The sequence below is a fragment of the Sciurus vulgaris genome (assembly GCF_902686455.1).
Source record: "Sciurus vulgaris genome assembly, chromosome: 3".
NCBI classification, from domain to species: domain Eukaryota; kingdom Metazoa; phylum Chordata; class Mammalia; order Rodentia; family Sciuridae; genus Sciurus; species Sciurus vulgaris.
Genome location: NC_136463.1, coordinates 35,106,429 through 35,128,164, shown reverse-complemented (window position 1 = coordinate 35,128,164; position 21,736 = coordinate 35,106,429). Strand labels below are relative to the sequence as shown.

The following is a 21,736-nucleotide window of genomic DNA, read 5'->3' as shown; positions in this document are numbered from 1 at the left end:
GGGTATTAGGATTTTTTTTTTTTTTGATACTAGATTAAACCCAGGTTGCTCTACCCCTGAGCCAACCCTTTTTATTTTTTGAGACAAGTTCTCTGCAAGTTGCCCAGGTTGGTTTTAAACTTGTGATCCTCATGCCTCAGCCTCTAGAGTAGTTGCAATAATAGGCATGTGCACTATGCCAGGATTTGAACCTCTTTTAAAAGGTGATATCCCAACAGAAAAGCAGTATTCAAATGTCACTTGATAATGAATATAAAACCCCTTTACTTTTAATCTTTTAATAAAAGATATCTTTTAATAAAAGATATCTTATCTTTTAATAAAAGATACTATGCTTTTATTGAGATTTGAAGTTACCTTGATTATAAAATCATCAAACTTTTTTTTTCTTTTGCAGTACTGGGGATTGAACTCAGGGCCTTGTGCTTGCGAGGCAAGAACTCTACCAACTGAGCTATATCCCCAGCCCCAAATCATCAAACTTTTAAAACATGATTTTTAAAAGACATTTTAGTCATTTTAGGTAACTTATCTTCTACTGGTTTACACAAAATATGTGCTAACTCTGTGAGTTATAAAAAAACAAAGCAAATTTGAAAAAAAAGAATTTTACTAAAGATTATCAAACCCCTAGCAAATAATTATGAATTATAATAAATGAAACTCATTATAATAAATGAAAATGATAAATTATAATAAAAGTGAAAAACAATTGCTTTAATAGATCATTTTTTGTTCAATTGCCAAGAATTAACTTCCTTACCATAAACGTGTTTCCATGTTTTATTTTCCTTATTCTAGAGAGAAATCTCAGCTATATTTATTTACTCATACCATCTCATTAAAGTCTGCAAAAAATCTATAAAGTGTATTTGGAATTACAATTGTAAAAAGAAAATCAAGAACACTAATTTTGTTCTTGGAAAACTTTATTTCAGTTTAAACAACAAAGCAAATGATATTTATGTCATCCAGGAGCAGATGAGAGAGTATGGTCATCCTTCATAGCTACATCGTTGGCAAATTCCAAATGAGAGGCATAATCTAGGTAAAAGACACTTATTACTCCAGATTATATTTATCTTCCAATCTGAGATCATGAAAATTAGTCAAAAAGATTAGAAATAGATTTACACGAAGTCACATCAGAAAAGCTGAGAAAGTGATGTTTAATGTTTTGGGAAATTACATTCTCTTTCTACTTCATATGCAGAAGAACGATTTTTTTTCCATGCTAGGAATTGAACCCAGGGTCCTGCACATGCTAGGCAAGTGCTCTACCTCTGAGTCACACACCCAGCTCAGGAGTGAATCCTTAAGGATCAGCAACAGATGGTTCATACTAGAAGTATTAGAACAATGATATGTACTTTCATCAGTTTCATAAGATTATTAGGCTTCGAGATATTATTTAAAATCTAAATAGAGGTTCAAACAGTCAAGTCAAGGCCAGAAAATGAAAATTTTAGATTTCTTTAGAGGAAACATAAAAACATGATTATTTGGATCTTGTCTTAATTTAAAATTAAAAGTCTATTTTTAATGTATAAAAAAAGACATGGTAGCATTGTTACACACCTGAAAAAGACTACAAGTACAATATTCCCATAACAACAGCAACGGAGAAATCTAATTAGTCTATAGATTTTGTTTCTGATAAAGTATTTCTTTGAGCCTGCCTTCTGTTAACAATGTATAACTTGCCAGATAACTATGACATTGATTTTCAAGCTCTTTTTCCATTGTATTTTTCCCTTTTCATTAAGATATACCTAGAAATAATGAGACGATGCAAAATAGCTCTAATGACCTTCAATAATTTTCTTTTACTAAATTAGTTATTCCAGTGAAAGCTAATGACAAATTTATCCAATAGCCTTTGATTTCAAAATTACTTAAGACTTTTTATTTTTTAAATTTTGAGACAGGGTCTCACTAAATGGCTTAGGGGCTCACTAAGTTGCTGAGGCTGGCCTCAAACTCGTGATCCTCCTGCCTCAGCCTCCCAAGCTGCTGGGATTACAGGAGTGTTCCACCACACTGGCATATACAGATGTCTTAATCAATAATCTACTCATATCTCACAAAAAGTTCTTTCTAAACAATTTACAAATGTGAAATATGCAATATTGTCTGAAATAAATATACAATATGTAGTTTCTACATTCTCATACAGGTTTAAAAATGAGGTAATAAAAACTTAACTGATTAAAACTTTTACCATTCTGGAAATATCTTAGGGAAATTATGGTGAAATTTTTTTTCTTAGGTCTTTTTGTGTTTTCTTTGAATACTTCTGAGTACCTTTTTCTATGCTGAAAAATTATGTAAAAAATCCTTAAGCTTTGTTGGGTAGTCTGTCATCACTCCAGTTGCTCCCAAATCGAAAGCTCTTTTATATTCTTGTTCTTCATTTAATACCCAAACATACACCTGAAAATCAGAATCACAAAAAGTATGCAAAGAAATGTTAAAAGAGAAAATTATTTTTTTAACATTTATCCACCATAATCTCAACACACTTAGAACCTTTTAAAGTTGCTATTTTAAGAAATCATTAAACTTATAAAAATTTCATTTTGCTCATTAAATATGCCCCACCCCTCTGACTTCAGCAACTCTCATCTATGTGTAAGAGGAATCTAGCTCAAGAAACACTAATGCTTTATTATTAACTATAAGGTTGAGCTTAAGGTCCTCATTTGTGAATCAGCAAGGCAGCAGCATCAGAATGGGGGTTCAAACTAAGTCAGTTAAAGGCCCCTGCCCTTTACACGTGAGTTAAATTGATAAACTACACTGTTTTTTTTGCGGTGCTGGGGATTCAACCCAGGGCCTTGTGCTTGCAAGGCAAGCACTCTACCGACTGAGCTATCCCCCCAGCCCTACACTGTTTTCAAAATGCCTCATTCCCAAAACTTACTTGAATGCCTCGGGCAGTAAGGTGGTCAAATAAAGCTTTCCTCATTAATAAACTAGAAAAGAAAAGCAGAACAGATTTAGGGTATTTCTTTTTTTTTTTTTTTTTTTTTTTTTTTTTTGGTTTTTTTTTGTTTTGGTACTGGGATGTAACCCAGGGGTGCTTTGCCATTGAGCCACATCCCCAGTCCTTTTTATATTTTATTTTTGAGACAGGGTCTCCCTAAATTGCGTAGATTCTTGCTAAATTGCTGAGACTAGCTTGGTTGTGATCCTCCTGCCTCAGCTTCCGGAGTCACTGGGATCACAGGCGTGCACCACCAGGACCCGCTGCAATTCTTAGTCTGAACTACTGACTAGATTTAGTCCTTAGTCCTACCTTGGTCAATAAAGAGGTTAGTAATTCTTCATTTAATTTAATCCCCAAACTTCAGCAATCCAAGCAAAGGTTTTACATAATAATAGCCGCTGGGGATAAATTTAAATCTTAACTGCTGGATTCCTTTAACTGTTGGCTGCTGGCTGGTGAACAACCAGAACCTCCTCAAGTATTAGATCCTCAGAAGACATATTCTTATGGAAATCTCAATGGAGAAGAGGCTTGCTCACTTTCCCTGCTGGAGCCATAATGAGAGTGAGAGAGCTAGGAAGTATGTGTTCTCAATTTGCCAGATTAAAATAAGGCAGGAAATTCACGTCAAGTTCTTTAACATCATAATTCAGTCACATAATGAACTAGTCTTTTGTTAGTTATCTTAGAAATCATATATCTATTAGTTACACTATTCCATATCTATGAAAAAAGCCTTTTTTAGTTTCAAATAACTATAAGTGCACTTTTAGCCTACTAATTACTTGAGCGAGATATGAACTAATTGTACTAGAAAGTTATATGTATTCTTTCTTTCTTTCTTTTTTGTATTGGGGATTGAACGCAGGGTTGCTTTACCACTGAGCCACATCTCCAGCCATTTCTTTTTATTTTGAGACAGAGTCTCACTAAATTGCTTAAGGTCTTGCTAAATTGATGAGGCTGTCCAGGAACTTGTGATCCTCCTGCGTCAGCCTCCCCAGTTGTTGGAATTACAGATGTGCGCCAATGCACCCATCTGAAAGTTATACATGTTATTTCTATTCAGTTATAGCTATTAGAATGATTAAATAAGAAAAATCTGGTCATGTGTTTTTTTTAATAACTTTATTTATTTTGATGTGGTGCTGAGGATCGAACCCAGTGCCTCTCACAAGTGCTAGGCAAGTGTACCACCACTGAGCCACAACCCCAGGCCCTCATGTGCTTTTAACACCAATTCTAGTTCTTGAAAACTAGAAATTAAATCAAGAATACAGCAAAATAAATAAACAAATAAATAAACAAAAATAAACCCTATGGCACAGAGAAAACATAATCAGTTTTCAAAAATTCTTTGAAAGAGCAGCCACATAGTAAAAGGTTGTGCCGGGTGCGGTGGCGCATGCCTGTAATCCCAGCAGCTAGGGTGGCAGAGACATCAGGAACAGGCCAGGTTTAGCAGATTAGCGAGGCGTTTAGCAACTCAATGAGACCCTGTCGCTAAAAATATAAAAAAGGGCTGGGAATGTGGCTCAGTGGTTAAGCACCCCTGGGTTCAATCCCTGACACCATAAAAAATAAAAGGTTGTGATTTAGGACTATTAACATATTAAGGCTCCATTCTAAAGCAAAATATAAAAGTTACACATATTTACCTAAATTCAATATATTAGAGAAATTAACCCATTTTTCTTTAAAGTTGTCTCCACCCTGTAGGCAGGACCACCTCTCTCTGCTGCTGAGTCTTGGTACAAATGTTTCTAAGAAATGTGCCAACAGGCAATATGTATTTTGACATATTGTTATACACACTTTTTTTCTCCATGTTTTTGTCTGCAGACTAGTGGAATTAGCAAATAAGTAGAAGGGGATGGCTATTTACCTCAACTCTGCTACTGATTTGCTACATAATCCCAAGTAAACTATTTCACTGCGTGAATGGGGGCTCAGTTTTCCCACAAAGATGGATGACATTAACTCTCAAGATTCCTCCTATGGTTTTGTGACTCATAATTAAGCTAGTTCTAAATGATTCATATACATACACGTGTACAGAAGGTGCTCACCAGTCCTTGTTGCAAATTACACATGGGAAGCTTGCACTAAATTTTAAGTGTGACATTTATTAAACATAGAGCAAAACATTCATATCAAGAAACTAACACAAATGGTATGCCTTTACGCCATGTACAAACAGAGAAACAACATGTATCCCATTTGTTTACAATAAAAAAAAAATTAAAAAAAGAAAAAGAAAAAGAAAAGAAAAAAAAAAAAAAAAAAGAAACTAAAATTCTTACATATCCGAAAGCCAGATGAGAAACTTTTGACTTCTGGACATGGTATGTGGTTCTTTTAACCTGAGGAAAGATAACATTTGAATTACAAATTAGAAACAGAAATAAGCCAAGTTCAAAAATGGAAAAAAAAAAAAAAGCCCATCCTTAGTATGTTCTCAAAAAAAATCTGGGAAAAGACAATAATAATACAAAGCCCAGCTCAATTCTCTGTTTCCACCTGTCTCAAGCAAATGTTTTGCTACCAATATTCAAAGGTGAAAAAGTCAATAAAAACTATATTTCAGAGACCTGGTGCCCTGGCCTTATCATGACCCCTTTATCAGACAACCTTTTTCTCCTCCTTTGCTATAATTTGCTTATGTAGTAGATTTAAACACACAACCAAATTGTGTTATGAATTAAAAGATATTTGGGGTAAAAGTGAGATGTATAATGTATATTTTTCTTTCCTTTTCAATATTTGAAGACCTGGACCTGTCCTTTTTGTTATTTTTCCTACTAAAAGGCTCTCCCTGACTTTTTAGCCCCATGCTGAGTTCCTTCCTCCATCTCTTTGAGGCTTGAGCAGCATACTACCTGCATCACTAATTTGGGCTTGTGTCCAAAGGAACTCTCTGATGCTCCTCTGGACTACCAAGATTTCTCAGTGGCTTTCTAAGTTTATCAGCGTGTAGTCATTTTCGTTCTTCTCAGATCTTTGTTTCCTGTTTCCTTCCTGACTACATTCTTAATTCTGAGAGTCCACAACTGTTAAGTTCCTTTTTTCACTTTCTATCTGAATTCAAATGATATTTGAAGCCCTCTGAATAAAGTACAAGCTCTTTTCTCACTCTGAAATGGAAACTCTTGGTTGAAATTTCAGGAATCCAGGGATACTAATAACCTCCTTAAACACAATTATTAGCTTGTCTAAGAAAATGTCCTTAGACAAACATTGAGCCACACAAAATAATATTCCACCTGTTTAAATCCATAATCACTTTTTAGAGAAAAGACTAATACTATACTGTTTGTGCTTCTTATATTTGTATTTCAGTACTTTTTTTCCCCAAAAGGAACAATACAGATAATATAAAGAGCATAACAGTCAACTCCAGGCAGGAGAAAAGCTACACATGGTTAGGAATCACTTTTGTGTGTGTGTGTGTGTGTGTGTGTGTGTGTGTGTGTGTGTGTTTTGCTGGGAATTGAACCCAGAGCCTTTCACATGCTAAGCAAGTGCTCTACCACTGAGCTACACCTCCAATCACAGGAATCATTTAAAAAACATTTTTTTAGTTATAGAGGGACACAGTACCTTTATTTCATTTATTTATTTTTATGTGGTGCTGAGAATCAAACCCAGTGCCTCACACGTGCTAGACAAGTGCTCTACCACTGAGCCACAACCCCAGTCCCCAGTAATCATTTTAATATGGCAAATAAAAATTGTTTCTTTGTAAATAAAGTTTTTTTTTTGTCTGAGAAATAGCTACATAGACTTTTAATAAATATAATTGAGGATAGATAGAATAAACATCCTCATCACTGAGAAACTAAGCTGGAAAACAGGCAAGAAACAGAAGTTAAGCCAGTTACAGTGGTACACACCTGTAATCCCTCCCAGCAACTCAGGAGACTGAGGCAAGAGGATCTCGAGTTCAAGATCAGCCTCAGCAATTTAGCAAGGCCCTAAGCAACTTAGCGAGACCCTGCCTTGAAATAAAAAAATTTAAAAGGGTTAGGGATGTAGTTCAGTGGTAAAGTGCCCCTGGGTTCAATCCCAAGAAAGAAAGAAAGAGGCGGGGTGAAGCGGGGAGAGAGAAAAGGTAAACATTAGAGTATTGACCTAATTGTTAATCTTACATATATTTTATAATGACTGCTACACTGATATTCATTTTATTTATTTATTTATTTATTTATTTATTTTTTGAAATGCAAGAACTTTATTGAGAGAAAAGTGCAATGAAACTTGTCAAAAGCTTAAAAGAAAAGGGAAAGAAACTTAGACACCTCCCCTCAAGCGCAGGACCAAGTGCAGAGTGGACTCCTTCTGAATGTTGTAGTCAGACAGGGTGCGCCCATCTTCCAGCTGTTTGCCGGCAAAGATCAACCTCTGCTGGTCGGGGGGGGGGATGCCTTCCTTGTCTTGGATCTTTGCCTTGACATTCTCGATGGTGTCACTGGGCTCCACCTCCAGGGTGATGGTCTTGCCAGTCAGGGTCTTCACGAAGATCTGCATCGCACCTCTGAGACGCAGCACCAGGTGCAGGGTGGACTCCTTCTGGATGTTGTAGTCAGACAGGGTGCGCCCATCTTCCAGCTGTTTGCCAGCAAAGATCAACCTCTGCTGGTCGGGGGGGATGCCTTCCTTGTCTTGGATCTTTGCCTTGACATTCTCGATGGTGTCACTGGGCTCCACCTCCAGGGTGATGGTCTTGCCAGTCAGGGTCTTCACGAAGATCTGCATCCCACCTCTGAGACGCAGCACCAGGTGCAGGGTGGACTCCTTCTGGATGTTGTAGTCAGACAGGGTGCGCCCATCTTCCAGCTGTTTGCCGGCAAAGATCAACCTCTGCTGGTCTGGGGAGATGCCTTCCTTGTCTTGGATCTTTGCCTTGACATTCTCGATGGTGTCACTGGGCTCCACCTCCAGGGTGATGGTCTTGCCAGTCAGGGTCTTCACGAAGATCTGCATCCCACCTCTGAGACGCAGCACCAGGTGCAGGGTGGACTCCTTCTGGATGTTGTAGTCAGACAGGGTGCGCCCATCTTCCAGCTGTTTGCCGGCAAAGATCAACCTCTGCTGGTCTGGGGGGATGCCTTCCTTGTCTTGGATCTTTGCCTTGACATTCTCGATGGTGTCACTGGGCTCCACCTCCAGGGTGATGGTCTTGCCAGTTAGAGTTTTCACAAAGATCTGCATTGTCGGCGGCGGCAGCACACAGCAGAGCGGCGACAGAACGACGGGCCTCGACGGAACTCCTGATATTCATTTTTATTTTTTAAAATTGTTTTGGGGTATAAAAAACGTTTTCAGGTGGGTAAAATCACATTTAAATGATCTCCCCAGAATCTCCAAAATTTCTTTGTTATGGTTCAGTTATTCTTATGAATCTATAGCTAGAAATTACATTCTATGGATATATATGTGATGGTATCACTACACATCCATAAAGAATGAAATTATGGCATTTACTGGTAAATGGATGAAAATGGAGAACATTGTGCTGTCATGCTAAGTGAAATAAGCCAGTCTCAGAAAATCAAAGGTCAAATGTTTTCTCTTATATTTGTAAGTTAAAGCAAAATATATCTTCCTATAAAGATATAGGGAAGATCAGCAGAGTAAAGGAGATTGGGAGGGAGAAAGGAGGGACAGGAAAGGGGAGGAAAGGAGGAATTAATTTTTTAAAATCATGCTATGTGCATATATAAATATACAACAGGAAATTTCACCTTTATGTATAAGTAGAAAGAACAGATCAAAAATAAAGAGACAAGGCCTGGACTTGTGACTCAGTGGTAGAGCACTTGCCTAGCATGAGTGAGGCACTGGGTTCGATTCTCAGAACTACATAAAGTAAATAAAATAAAGGTTCATTGATAACTATAAAAACATTTTAAGAAATAAAAGAAAAATTAAGAGATGAGGGGCTGGGGTCGTGGCTCAGTGGTAGAGTACTCACCTAGAATGTGTGAGGCACTGGATTCAATCCTCAGCACCACATAAAAATAAATAAATGAAAAGAATAGCAGATGGAGTAAAAAAAAATTTTTAAAAGAGATGAGTGAAAAGAAGATTTGTAGAAAAGAGGAAAGGGAATTGGGGGAAGAAGAAGGAGAGGGAATGTGAACTGAAACTGAATTCCATTTATGTATGACTTTGTGGGGATGAACTCAACTACTATTATAACTATAATGCTCTAATTTTTAAAAATCACATTCTAAGTGTAAGATTTTGAGATGAAGGGTTCTTTAATAATAACAACAAATAGAATTTAACAATTATTGAATGCTGCTTATTATTTTCTAGGTAACAATAAGCATTTTAAACATTTTTATCTTTTAAATTTGTGAATGGAAAACAAGACTCTGTACCTAGTAGAGAAATTACGTAAACACATAAATACCTCATACAAACTAAATCAACTCTTTTCCTTCTCTTATCTCCAAAGAATTTTTTTTTCTTTTTCTTTTTTCTCTTCACCTTTTTGGTGGTGTTAGTGGTGACTTTTCTTCCTAAATGTATTATTCCAGATGGTGACTTGGAGTTTAATGGAGTTTCAGCTGCCTATTACTATCAATGAAGAAGAATAAAGTAAGGGAGGTTAAAGGACAATTGTTATTTGTGTCAGAATAAAAGAATTATTCAACTTCTGTATTTAAGTTCGGTCCTTTTTATCTGACTGCTGGATACACAGGCATGGAAAGTCATAACCTGAGATTTGTTCAGATAAAGTATAATCCTCTATTATTTAATTTGGAAAATATATCTTAATTATATCAAAAAGCATTGTTAATATGTCAGGTAATAGAGCATGGACATAACTACCGAAATCTATTCTCTGTGTGTGTGTATGTGTATGTGTGTGGTGATAGGGATCAAACCCAGGACTTCATGTATGTTGGCAAGTGCTCCACCATAGAAATACACCCCAACCCCACAGAAATCTATTATTTACAATCATATTTATCCTAGTCTGTTTTCTGTTGCTATAACAAAATACCCAAGGTTGGGAAATTTATAAAGAAAAGAGATTATTTAGCTCATAGTTCTAGAATTCCAAGAGCATAACAATGGTATCTTGTTGGCTTCTTTTGAGGGCCTCACAGTAGCAGAAAAGCAGTAAGGAATATGCAGAAGAAAGGCAAGTGTACAAAAGAAGCAAGAAAAAGCCAGGGGCAAGAACTCATTCCCACATGAAAGACATTAATCCTCTTAATGACCTAATGACAATCATCTTCTCATCATCACTCAATATCGTTACTTTGGGAACCAAGACCCAACATGAGTTTCAGAGGGGCAAACCACATCCAAACCACAACAAAGAGTGGGTGACATCCAGTGGTGGAGTGCTTGCTTGGCATATGCAGGCCCTGGGCTCAATTCCCAGCACCAAATAAACAAAAGCTATACTGATGTTAATGAGCCTTTATCTTAATCCTTCTATAATTGATAATTGATGAAAACAGGATAACCACTTACTTCAGTATGATAGAAGGCATTGGGATTTCAAAAAATTGTTCTCGAATGGGCACAAAAGGTAAGAGGCCAGTGAAGAAAAGGCCAAGAATGAGCAGAACACGTTGTAGACTGAAGAGTATAGGAATATCTGAATTCTAAAAGACAAACAATATTATATGTTACTTTACAGTAATTGCTCAAATAAAGAGAAATATGTCATAAGTCTCGAAATTTCCCAAGACTGTATCTTGACATCTATTGCAGGCACTCCACAAATTATGAATATCCATTCACCACGTAGAAATGGCTAGTCTGCAACAAAAGAGTATGGATTTCAATGTGCAAATTTTTATATTTCCCTTTAAATATCTACTGATTTATTTTTATAATTTTGTACCTATACTACTTGCAAGCCATATGTATCAGTTGACTATTATTAATAAAAACCCAATTTGGATAGAAAAAAATAGTAAAGATCTATCTTGGAGCCCTATCGTATAATGAATGTTAGTAAAGTTTCTCGACTCCCTATATCTTTCTTTGTTTTTACAACACCACTCTCTCCATTGGTCACGATATTCACAACTAGAGACTAAACAAACCAGAATCTAATAGAATAAAATAAAGAGATGAATGTATGAAATATTCAGTAATCTGACTCCTGTTTATCTCTTGAGACATGAGAATATATAATATACAGAATATATCAATACTGTTGCATATAACTCATATTTCAGCTATGTTATGTTTGGATCAAATATAAAATATAAAGAGGATTTTGTAAGTTAGGCCAAGAAACTAATCATTATTTTAAATTTTAATTGGAAAATGTGTTCAACATTCCAAAACTTTTAAAAAATGTAAGGTGTGTGTGTGTGTTGAATTGTGATAAAATACACATGAGATAAAATTTACCATCCTTACCATTTTTTTTTTTTTTTTTTTTTTTTTGGGGGGGTGCTGGGGATCGAACCCAGGGCCTTGGGTTCGACTACCGACTGAGCTATCTCCCCAGCTCCACCATTTTTCAATGTATACCTCAGTGACTTTTTTTAAGTTAACCAGAAACAAGTTTATTCAAGAGATAAATTCAGCACATTATTATAGGCTATCTTACCCTACCATACTGAAAATGATATACACAAAATGCCTAAAATCAGTAGCTCAGTGACTTTTAAGTATATTTACACTGTTTTACACTGATCTCCAGAAGTCTTTTTACTTTGCAATACTGAAATTCATACTTTAATTAGATAGCAATTCCCCATTCCTTCTCTTGTGATCTCTTCATACACACACAGGCATATACATATACTTTTTTGTGTAGTATTGGGAATCAAACCCAGGGCCTTGTATATGCCAGGCAAGTGTCCTACCAATGAGTTACACCCTCAGGTCTCACTGAAAAAAACAAATTAAAATCATGGTTATAATTTTTCTATAATATATTTTAAAATCGTGCAAAAATTGATTTTAAATAATTAATGTAAATTACCTATTTCTTTATTTAAAAAAAAAGTAAGAAACTTTGAGGATTTATTTTACCTGTGTTCATATGATGCTTCGTGGTGTTTTTTACTTATTTATATACAGGTATTTCAGCTGTAACACAGTATACGAGACCCTGAAAAACCTTGAGTTCTGCAAATTCATACATTAAGGATAACAGAGGGTAGGGGAAAACTAGGGTTAGGGACTGACCCCTCAAAACTAATACAACTTTGGAACCAGAGCACTAAAAACAGTACTGGGTTCTTCTGGAGAGCTAGGCAAGGATACCTATGGGGGTGGGAAAAGGTGGGTGGGCTGGCAAATGTTGAACAAAAATTATATCCTATATCTTTTTTTTTTTTTTAAATACTGGGTATTAAACCCAGGTGCTTTACCACTGAGCCACATCCCCAGACCTTTTTATTTTTTATTTTGAGACAGGGTCTCATGAAGTTGCTTAGGGTTTCACTAAGTTGCTGAGGCAGGACTTGAACTTGTGATCTTCCTGTGTTGTTGGGATTACAGGCACATGCCACCATGCCCAGTTTGTAAAATTCTTATAAATTATACTTTACAAACTGTAAAAGACATATCTCTTAATTATCTAGAATGTTGTTAACATGAATGATGAATATTATTGCAACATTTTCACTGTGATGTTTGAATATTATGCTGAAAGAGTCTTGGAGTTTTCAAATTCTAATACGGTAGAAAGCCAGAGGCTTGAGGAGGGGTGGACATGAATCAAGGGCAAAATTTTGTGATTGTGGACCAACAGTGATCTTTTTATTGTGAACTTTTTACAGATTTACAGGAAGCTACAAAAATAATAGAATCTCTTTTACCCTTTACTCAGCTTCCACAAAAGGTGAAAATCTAATGAAACATGGTAGCATAGTATCAAAACCAAAAAATGACATTGGTATATTACTGTTAATTAGACTACAGACCTTATTCAGTTTTTACCATTTTCCTTTGCTTCCCCATTTTTAAAATGTATTCATTTGTGTGTGTGTGTGTGTGTGTGTGTGTGTGTGTGTGTGTGTATGTAAGTTCTGTACTATCTTAACCTATATATAGATTCATGTAAGCACCATCACAGGCAAGATACAGAACTGTTTCATAACCACACAAGAAGGCCCTTGTGCCATTTCTTATTGGTACCCACTCTCTACCCCATCCTCAGTTGCTTTCCCGATCTTCTCTCCATGTCTACAGTTTTGAGAATGTTCTATAAATGAAATCATTCAACATTTTGAGATTGATTTTTTTTTTAATTTTTACTAAGCATGTCCTTGAGGACTATCCAGGTTGTTGCTTGTATCAATAGTTCATTCAGCAACTTTCATTGCTGAATCATATCCTACTGTAAGGATATACCAGAGTTTGTTCAGCTGTTTATGTAAGGACATTTGTTTTTTTTCAGGATTTTGTTTATATGCATAAGGTTGCATGCTAGACAAATACTCTACCACCGAGCTATACCCCCAGTCCTTTTTATTTTTTTATTTTTGACACAGGGTCTCGTTAAATTGCCTAGGCTGACCTTAAACTCTCAATCCTCCTCCCTCACCCTTCCAAGATGCTGGGATTATAGGTGTGCACCACCATGCCCAGCTCAAATTAATTTTTTATAGACATATTTTCTTCAACCAGAAAATTTTCAATGAGTGAATGCCCTTGATTTTTATCTGGATAATCATGATCTTGGCTTAATTTAACTAAGTGTATTTGAAGGATAAGGCAAAAAGAAGTCAAAGAATTACTTTCTTTAATTCAAAATTACACAAAACAATTACCTAAAAGTAAAGACATTAAAAGATGGGAATCATATTTTGTCTTATAATGCATATAAAATGTGATCTGTCTTATAATGCACATAATAAAATGTGATCCACAATTACAAATGTGATCAATAATAAAATGTGAGAGTAATTCTGTGAACCAGTCTAATCTATTACATTGAACTTAAATTACAAGGTCCAAATCTATTAGTAAACTTCTGGCTAGTTGCCTCCATTTAGTACCATCTGTCTTTCTCTGCAGGCTATGAAAAAAGATAGTTTTAAAAAAGTATTAGTGTAACTAAGTATTTACAGACATATAAACAACATCAAAGTTCATTTTATACCATTTTGAAACTTACCTCTTTGTAGCACTTTTCTACAATTTCATAACTGGCATTACCCCACACTGTTAAGTGTTCTCGCTTATACTGCTTCACCAATTCTGAAACCTATATGTGAAAATTCAAAATTTTATGCATGTGCCTATTTGTAGATCCACTTGTATCATTTTACTTTAAAAATGGGTTACAAATGACTCTGCCAATAGATAGTACAGAATTTTGAAAAATTTGCTAAATTTCAGATTATTAAAAAAACAAAATTGTTTACATGTTACCATTATATAATTTATTTTAAAAAATATAACTATTAGTTTCATATAAACTAATCTCAAATTAAACAAGTTAAACCAGAAGGTAACTGTATAAATACCAGAATGACTGGCTCCTAGGATTTACTTTTATTCATGACTGAAATGTGCCAGTTCACTCTCAAAATAGACTCCCCTGCAGTAAAATGACCTCTATCAAGATGTTATTTAAAACAATGCTGATCCATGGAGTATCACATTTCTTTGAACACTACCAATCTATGCAGTCATCTACTCTGACCTTATTTAGTTTGTGAAATTGGATGCAACACACCAAGAGGAGGCAATGACTCGAGTACCTTCTTAATCAGCACATTGTTGTTGACTTTGATATCGATGTTAATGGGGGTATTAGGAAAGGCATCGAAAACTTCCTTCAGTAATGGAATTCGGTTATCCTTTCCTTCACACTGGCACGCTGAGAAAGCAAGATTTGTAAATGTATTTTTTAAAGGTAATTTACTTTTTTAATGATTAGAAAAGTTATAGTATGTGTTCATTTGAGGACATTTACAAATTGAGGCAAAGCATAAAGAAAAAGGAATATAATTTAAAACCCAATAACTTAGATATAATTTACATTATGCCTACTTGTACTTTCTGTACCCTTTTTTCCTATGCAAACTTTAATACGGTTTGGTGCGCCATATTTAATATGATTTGGTGTGCCTACAAGAATTTAACCTGATCTTTTTACACAAATAAAAATATTTTCAGGGGCTGGGGCTGTAGCTCAGTGGCAGAGCTTTTGCCCAGCATGTGTTGAAGCACTGAGTTCTATCCTTAGTACCCATAAAAATAAACAAATAAAATAAAGGCATTCTGCCCGTCTACAACTACAAAAATTTTTTTTAAAATATATTTTCATGTCAACACCTTATGTTTATAATTATGACTTAAATTTTATTGAACTTTACATTTTAAGAACACTGTAGGACTGGGTTGTGGTTCAGTGGTAGAGAGCTTGCCTAGCATGTATGAGGCACTGGGTTTGATCCTTAGTACCACATAAAATAAATAAATTAATTAAATAAAGGTATTGTGTCCATCTACAACTCAAAAAATTATTTTTAAATTTTATTATCTTCCAAGTCTAACAGTCTAAAGAACTGCCATGGGACAGTAACTATTCACACTCAATTAAGATAGATATGATGGTCAAATTAAAACAAATCAAACAAAAAAAAAATCTAACTTTGGATCAGTAAAATGACATATATGTTAAATTAATTTAATATTGGTACTTAGCAGTAAGGAAACAAAGAAATTAAAATGTATGCTAAGAAAAAAATGTGTGCTACTATAAAGAAACACAAATTAGGTGATCTTGGTCCCTCTAGTATGTAGAAAAAGAGTGGGAAAAATAGAAGTTTGTCCCAGTATTGTTCAGAGCAGAGGATAACCAGAGCAAAGAAACAGAAGACTACAAAAAGAAAAGTAGAGTCAGGCATGGTGGCGCACTCCTGTAATGCCAGTAGTTTCAGTGACTCAGGAGGCTGTGGCAGGAGAATTACAAGTTCCAGGCCTGCCTCAATAAATTAGGGAGGCCCTAAGCAACTTAGTGAGATTGTGTCTCAAAATTAAAAAAAAAAAAAAAAAGAAAAGAAAAGAAAAAAGAAAGGGCTGGGGATGAGGCTCAGTGGTAAAGTGCCCCTGAGAACAAATTTCCAGTAGCAATTTAAAAAATAATATATGCCACAGGTGTGTTGAACGACAGAATGAGTGAAGGGGTCCCTACAGCATGCTAGAACTTTTAAACTGACATTATAGTCAACTCTAGATTATCCAGATAATGAATTACTATGGAAAAAAAAAAAAAAAAAAAAAGGCCACTATAAGCTTAGCATGATGAGCCAGGTGCAGTGATGCACACGTGCAATTCCAGCAGCTTGGGACGTCAAGACAGGAGGATTGCAAGTTCAAAGATAGCCTCAGCAACTTAGCAAGGCCCTGTCTCAAAATAAAATATAAAACAAGGCTGGGATATGGCTTAGTGGTCAAGCACCTTGGGTTCAATCCCTGGTACCAAAAAACTAAAGTAAACAGGATAGATAATAACCCTTTGGTTAACACTTTTTTTATGATGCTTTTTATATAGCCCGTGGCACATTGAAGAACCCCTTTAAAGAAAACAATGAGGGGGCTGGGGTTGTGGCCTAGCATGTGTGAGGCACTGGGATCCATTCTCAGCCTTCTCAGCACCACATATAATAAATAAAAATAAAGGTCCATCAACTACTAAAAAATTTTTTAAAAAATAATAATAATAAAGAAAACAATTACTTGATGAGTCAGAATTTGGTAAGAGAGGGCTTGGGTTGTGGCTCAGTGGTGGAGTGCTCAGCTGGCATACAAGAGGCCCTGGGTTCAATCCTCAGCACTGCATAAAAATAAAATAAAGGTATTGTGTCTGCCTATAAACTACAAAATATATTTAAAAAAAAGAATTTGGTAAGAAATTTGAGAGATGAATGAACAGGAAGTGGCTTGGACACACTAAAAATCTCTTGAATAGGTTTGATACATGGGTAGCAACAGAAAGTAGTTATAAACATGGCCAACAAAAAGTTATAGCAATAAATAACTTTAATTGAAAACAAACAAAAAAAGAAAACAATTATTTCTCCAGTATAGTTGCAAACCACAAAGAGAGCAAAAGTGTTGAAATTTATACTCCTCATGTAGTCTCTCCAGTATCTAAAGAAAAGTAAACAAGAGTTTGGAGCAGAATAGGATTGAAAAACAAAAAAGGAACAACTTTCTGAATAATCTGAGTCAAGTGTTTACGGTAGTCTGTTTCAAATGCAGTGAACTTCACATCTGAGTCACTGTCCAAAGTCAATTATGATACGAGTTGAATGCAATATGAATGAAAGTTCATTATTCTTTACAGTTGTCTGAAACCTGAGAGTACCTGGCATATCAGTGTAGCATTTGAGGAGACATTTGATGGAGAGGCAATATGAACACTAGCTGAACACTAGCTAGTAAGGAGGGAATCTAGTTTCAAATTCTAGCTCTGTCATTTACTTGTTGTATGACCTTGATCAAGTTAATTTGCATCTTTAGACTTTGGTTTTTAATCGCTAATGTACAACACCATTAGTGGTCTCAAAGGTCCCTTCATGTTCAGAAGTTTTATGACTTTATGAAGCAGATATGAAAATCAGAAAAAAAGGAACTGAGGATGTAACTCAGTTGAAGAGTACTTGCCTAGCATGTGGAAGGCCCTGGCTTTGATCCCCAGTACCAAAAAAAAAAGTCTCTCCTGCTGCCTAATAATCTTCAGTGACTTTCTAAGGCCTACACAAAATAGACAAAATAGAGACCAAACTTCAGACTGTCATTCAGGTACCTAACCTTTCTGGTCCCAACCAGCTTTGCTGGGCTCAGTAGTGCATGCCTATAATCCTGGCCACATAGCATAGTAAATATAATCCCATAAACTACGAGAATGAAAAATGTGTTTCCTCAAACCAACATAGCTTAATGATACTTACCTGGGAGGCAAAACCAAATAAACATCAGATTTAAATACTCCTTAAAAATAGATAACTTAGTGAATAAAACAATAAAAAATAGATTTTCTATTTCTGTGGTATTGGGGATCAAACCAGGGATCTTGGGCATACTGGACAAGCACTCAACCACTAAGCCATATCTACAGACTTATATTGACCAATTTTAAATCTAGTTCATGGAGTAGTTACAATTCTTCTAAAAAAATTAATGTCATGGTGGCACACACTTATAATCCCAGTGACTGGGAAGGCCTAGGCAGGAGGATCATGAATTCAAAGCCAGTCTCAGCAATGGAGAGACACTAAGACAGTGAGACCCTGTCTCTAAATAAAATACAAAATATGGTTGGGAATGTGGTTCAGAGGTCGGGTGTCCCAGAGTTCAATCGCCAGTATCCTCCCCAAAACAATTAATATCAATAGATCCAATCACAATAAAAGAAAGAACAGAGGGAAGATACAACCTATAGAATGAAAAAAATACTTGCAGATATACATTGCCAAGAGATATTTTGTATTTATATTGTTACATTTTATTCCAGAATATAAAAGGAACTCAAACTATTCAATAATAAAAAAAAAAAAAAAAACAAAATCCAAAAACAAATAATCTGATTTTAAAATGAGCAAAACACCTAATAGGTATTTTCCAAAAGAAGACATACAAATAACCAACAGGTATGAAAAAATATCACTAATCATCAGGGTAGTGCAAGTCAAAACCACAATGAGATATTGCCTCACTTCATATAGGATGGCTAGTATTAAAAAGACAAAAGATAACATGTACTGGTGAGGATGTGCAGAAAAAGGAATCTTGCATACTGTTGGTGGGAATGTAGTATAGCCATTATGGAAAACAGTATGGAGATTCCTAAAAGAATTAAAAATATACCAATTAAATGATGCAGCAATCCAAACACTTAGTATACATACAAAGGAAACGAAATCAGTATGTGAAAGAGATATCTGTACTCCCCAGTTTACTGACACTATTCACAATAACCCAAGATATGGAATCTAAGTGTCCAACAAGGGATGAATAGACAAAGAAAATACGGTATGTATATACAACATAATAGTGCTCTATCATTTGCAACAACAAGGATGAACCTGGAGGACATTATGCTAAATAAAATCAGGCAGGCACAGAAAGACAAATATTGCATGATTTTACTCATATATGGAATCTAAAAATATTGATTTAATACAAGTAGCTAACAAAATAATGGTTACCACAGGCTGGGGAAGGGAGAAGAGAGGCTAGCCAATTGATTCAAAGTTACAGTTAGAAAAGAACAAGTTCTAGTACTGCTCAGTAGGATAACTATAGTTAACAATAAGGTATTGTCTACTTCAAAAATAGCCAGAAGAGAGGATTTTAAATGTTTCCACCACAAAAAAATGATAAATGTTTGAGGTGATAAATATGCTATTTACCGATTTGATCATTACATAATGCATATAATGTATTGAAACATAACACTGTACCCCGCAGATATGTACAATTATTATGTGTCAATGAAAAATTAAAATTAAAAATTGCAAAAGTTACAAAAAATAGATCCTTGACATTTACCCAAGGATTCAACAGTATGCAAACTATACCAAGGTATATAACATGCAGCCTCTTGTAGTTTTATTGACTTATACATTTGAATCATTCAAAATGTGAAGCTGACTTGTGATACTGTTAGGCTATACCTGCTCAGCACTTATATCTCAAAGTGGTGTATTTTCCATTCTAACATGCAGTAACTAATAATTTAAGGCAGGAGACACTTTTCTTTGGGAGAAATGTTCCCTCAAATGAAAGGAAACCACTAAATTGCCAGGAAATAGTTTGAATAATAAAAGTATCCTCAAACATTTAAAATATGGCACAGCTAAATGACAGAATTAAATGTTATAGAACCAGAAAGATCTGCAAGAGGTCTTTTCTACTTCTTTCCACTTGTTCTTTTTTTTTTTTTTTTTTTTTTTCAGTGCTGGGGATTGAATCCAGGGCCTTGTGCTTGACAAGCAAGCACTCTACCAACTGAGCTATATCTCCAGTCCCAACTTATTCTTTATTCTGTTTATGATGGGTGACTACTATAAGCTATGAATATCCTAGAATTTGAAGCTTTAGAGGTGCAAAATATTCCCAATATTATTCAAGTTTCCTGTAATTAGTATTCCAGCTTAAATTAATTTTATGTGAATTTAAATAAAATAGCTAGTTAAATCATTGGGTCTAGTCATCTTTGGATCAGATGACTATCAAAGTCTTATATTTGTAGTTCTGAGAGAATAAGCTTAGAGGACAGTACTTTTAAAAAGAAGGTAACTATGCTAAGAGGACACAGATGGGCTTTCTCAACATAAATGAATATACTTTAATATCAGTGTTTAAGTGATAAATGAGAAATGTTACCTCTTTGAAATGGGACGTCCAGTTTGCCAAGGTAAGATGGGAGCTCCTTAAAAAGATATGATTGAAAAAAGTTATCTCTCAAAAATAAAATGTATTTTAGTGTATTATGTTAAGACATGAAGTAAAAGTTTGCTTCTTTGAAAAATAAGTGAACAAAACATATATTTATATAGGGTACCCTTTGCCCTATATAAACAACATCCTCAAAGGCAAATTAACAATTTAATTACTTCTGTCACCTACAAGGAGTCTATACTATTTAATATAGATCTTTTCTCAACATTTCAGTAGAAAAATATCCACTATAGATAATTCAAGAAAAAATAGCTAATAATCATACAGAAAAATCTTTAAACTCATTAATAATCAAAGAAATGCTTATTAAAACTTTTTTTTTTTTTTTTTTTTTTTAAACGCGGTACTGGGGATTGAACCCAGGGCCTTGTGCTTGCGAGGTAAGCACTCTACCAACTGAACTATATCCACAGCTCCTTATTAAAACTTTAAAAAAAAAATTATTCTATTTAGTTATACATGACAGCAGGATTCATTAATTCACTGTACGCAAATGGAGTACAACTTTTCATTTCCCTGGATATACAGGCTGAAGAGTCACACACAATGTAATATTACTTAGCCTTAAAGAAGAATAAAATTATGGCATTTGCTGGTAAATGGATGGAGTTGGAGAATATCATGCTCATTAAAACTTCTAGCAAACTAGAAAACTTATGGTATAATTATAATTTTATATAAATATAACTAATCCAATGATAATTACAATGACTAATAATGGTAAGGGTACAGCAAAATGGAAATTTTTACTCTTAATATCTTTTAATAAGCAAGCAGGAGGGACTGGGAGTATAGTTCAGTGTAGGGTTCATGTTAAATTTGTTCAAGGCCCTGGTTTTAATCTCTAGCACCAAAAAACAAGCAGGCCACAGGAAACTATAATATATTTTAAGGCACTAATGATAATATTTCTATTTTTTTAACCAATAATTTTCCTTCTTGGGAAATAGAGAATTAACTTTAAATATAGAAAAAAATTTATAAATAACTTTAATATAAATATTTATGTCTTTATAAATATGTCCTTATTTATATTTTCAAAAATAACTTTATACAAGTGTCTAAAGATAGAGAAAACTTTTTCTTTACACATAATGATACTCAGTACCAGTTTTATGTATAGCAATGAAAAGTACAACCAATTCAATGTCCAATAAAAACTGGTTAAAAATAATTATAGATTTACTCAATGTAACAAATGCAGCCATTTCAAATATTTATGAAAAATAAGCATGGGACCTGAAAGGCAAAACACTGTATACTTCCAAATATGTGATATTTTAGAAAATGCAAAAGTATGGAAATAATAGAAAGATTAATGGTTGCCAGGGGATG

At 34.7% G+C, this 21,736-nt stretch overlaps 2 protein-coding genes across 2 annotated transcripts in view; both read right to left on the bottom strand.

The window, feature by feature from the left end:
- Nucleotides 1-911: 911 nt before the first annotated feature.
- GDPD1 (glycerophosphodiester phosphodiesterase domain containing 1) overlaps nucleotides 912-21,736 on the bottom strand; it is a 43,344-nt gene continuing 22,519 nt past the window's right edge. The window contains exons 4-10 of the mRNA XM_079131481.1: nucleotides 20,327-20,372; nucleotides 14,689-14,807; nucleotides 14,100-14,189; nucleotides 10,484-10,617; nucleotides 5,293-5,352; nucleotides 2,924-2,975; nucleotides 912-2,433 (exon numbers count right to left, since the gene is read on the bottom strand). Coding sequence (XP_078987607.1) covers nucleotides 2,311-2,433; nucleotides 2,924-2,975; nucleotides 5,293-5,352; nucleotides 10,484-10,617; nucleotides 14,100-14,189; nucleotides 14,689-14,807; nucleotides 20,327-20,372 — 624 coding nt within the window. The 3' untranslated portion in view covers nucleotides 912-2,310. The remainder of the gene's footprint in view (nucleotides 2,434-2,923; nucleotides 2,976-5,292; nucleotides 5,353-10,483; nucleotides 10,618-14,099; nucleotides 14,190-14,688; nucleotides 14,808-20,326; nucleotides 20,373-21,736) is intronic.
- LOC306657881 (polyubiquitin-B-like) lies at nucleotides 7,227-8,257 on the bottom strand. The gene has a single exon (XM_079134339.1). The coding sequence runs from the start codon at nucleotides 8,198-8,200 to the stop codon at nucleotides 7,280-7,282; it is 921 nt and encodes a 306-aa protein (XP_078990465.1). The 5' UTR covers nucleotides 8,201-8,257; the 3' UTR covers nucleotides 7,227-7,279.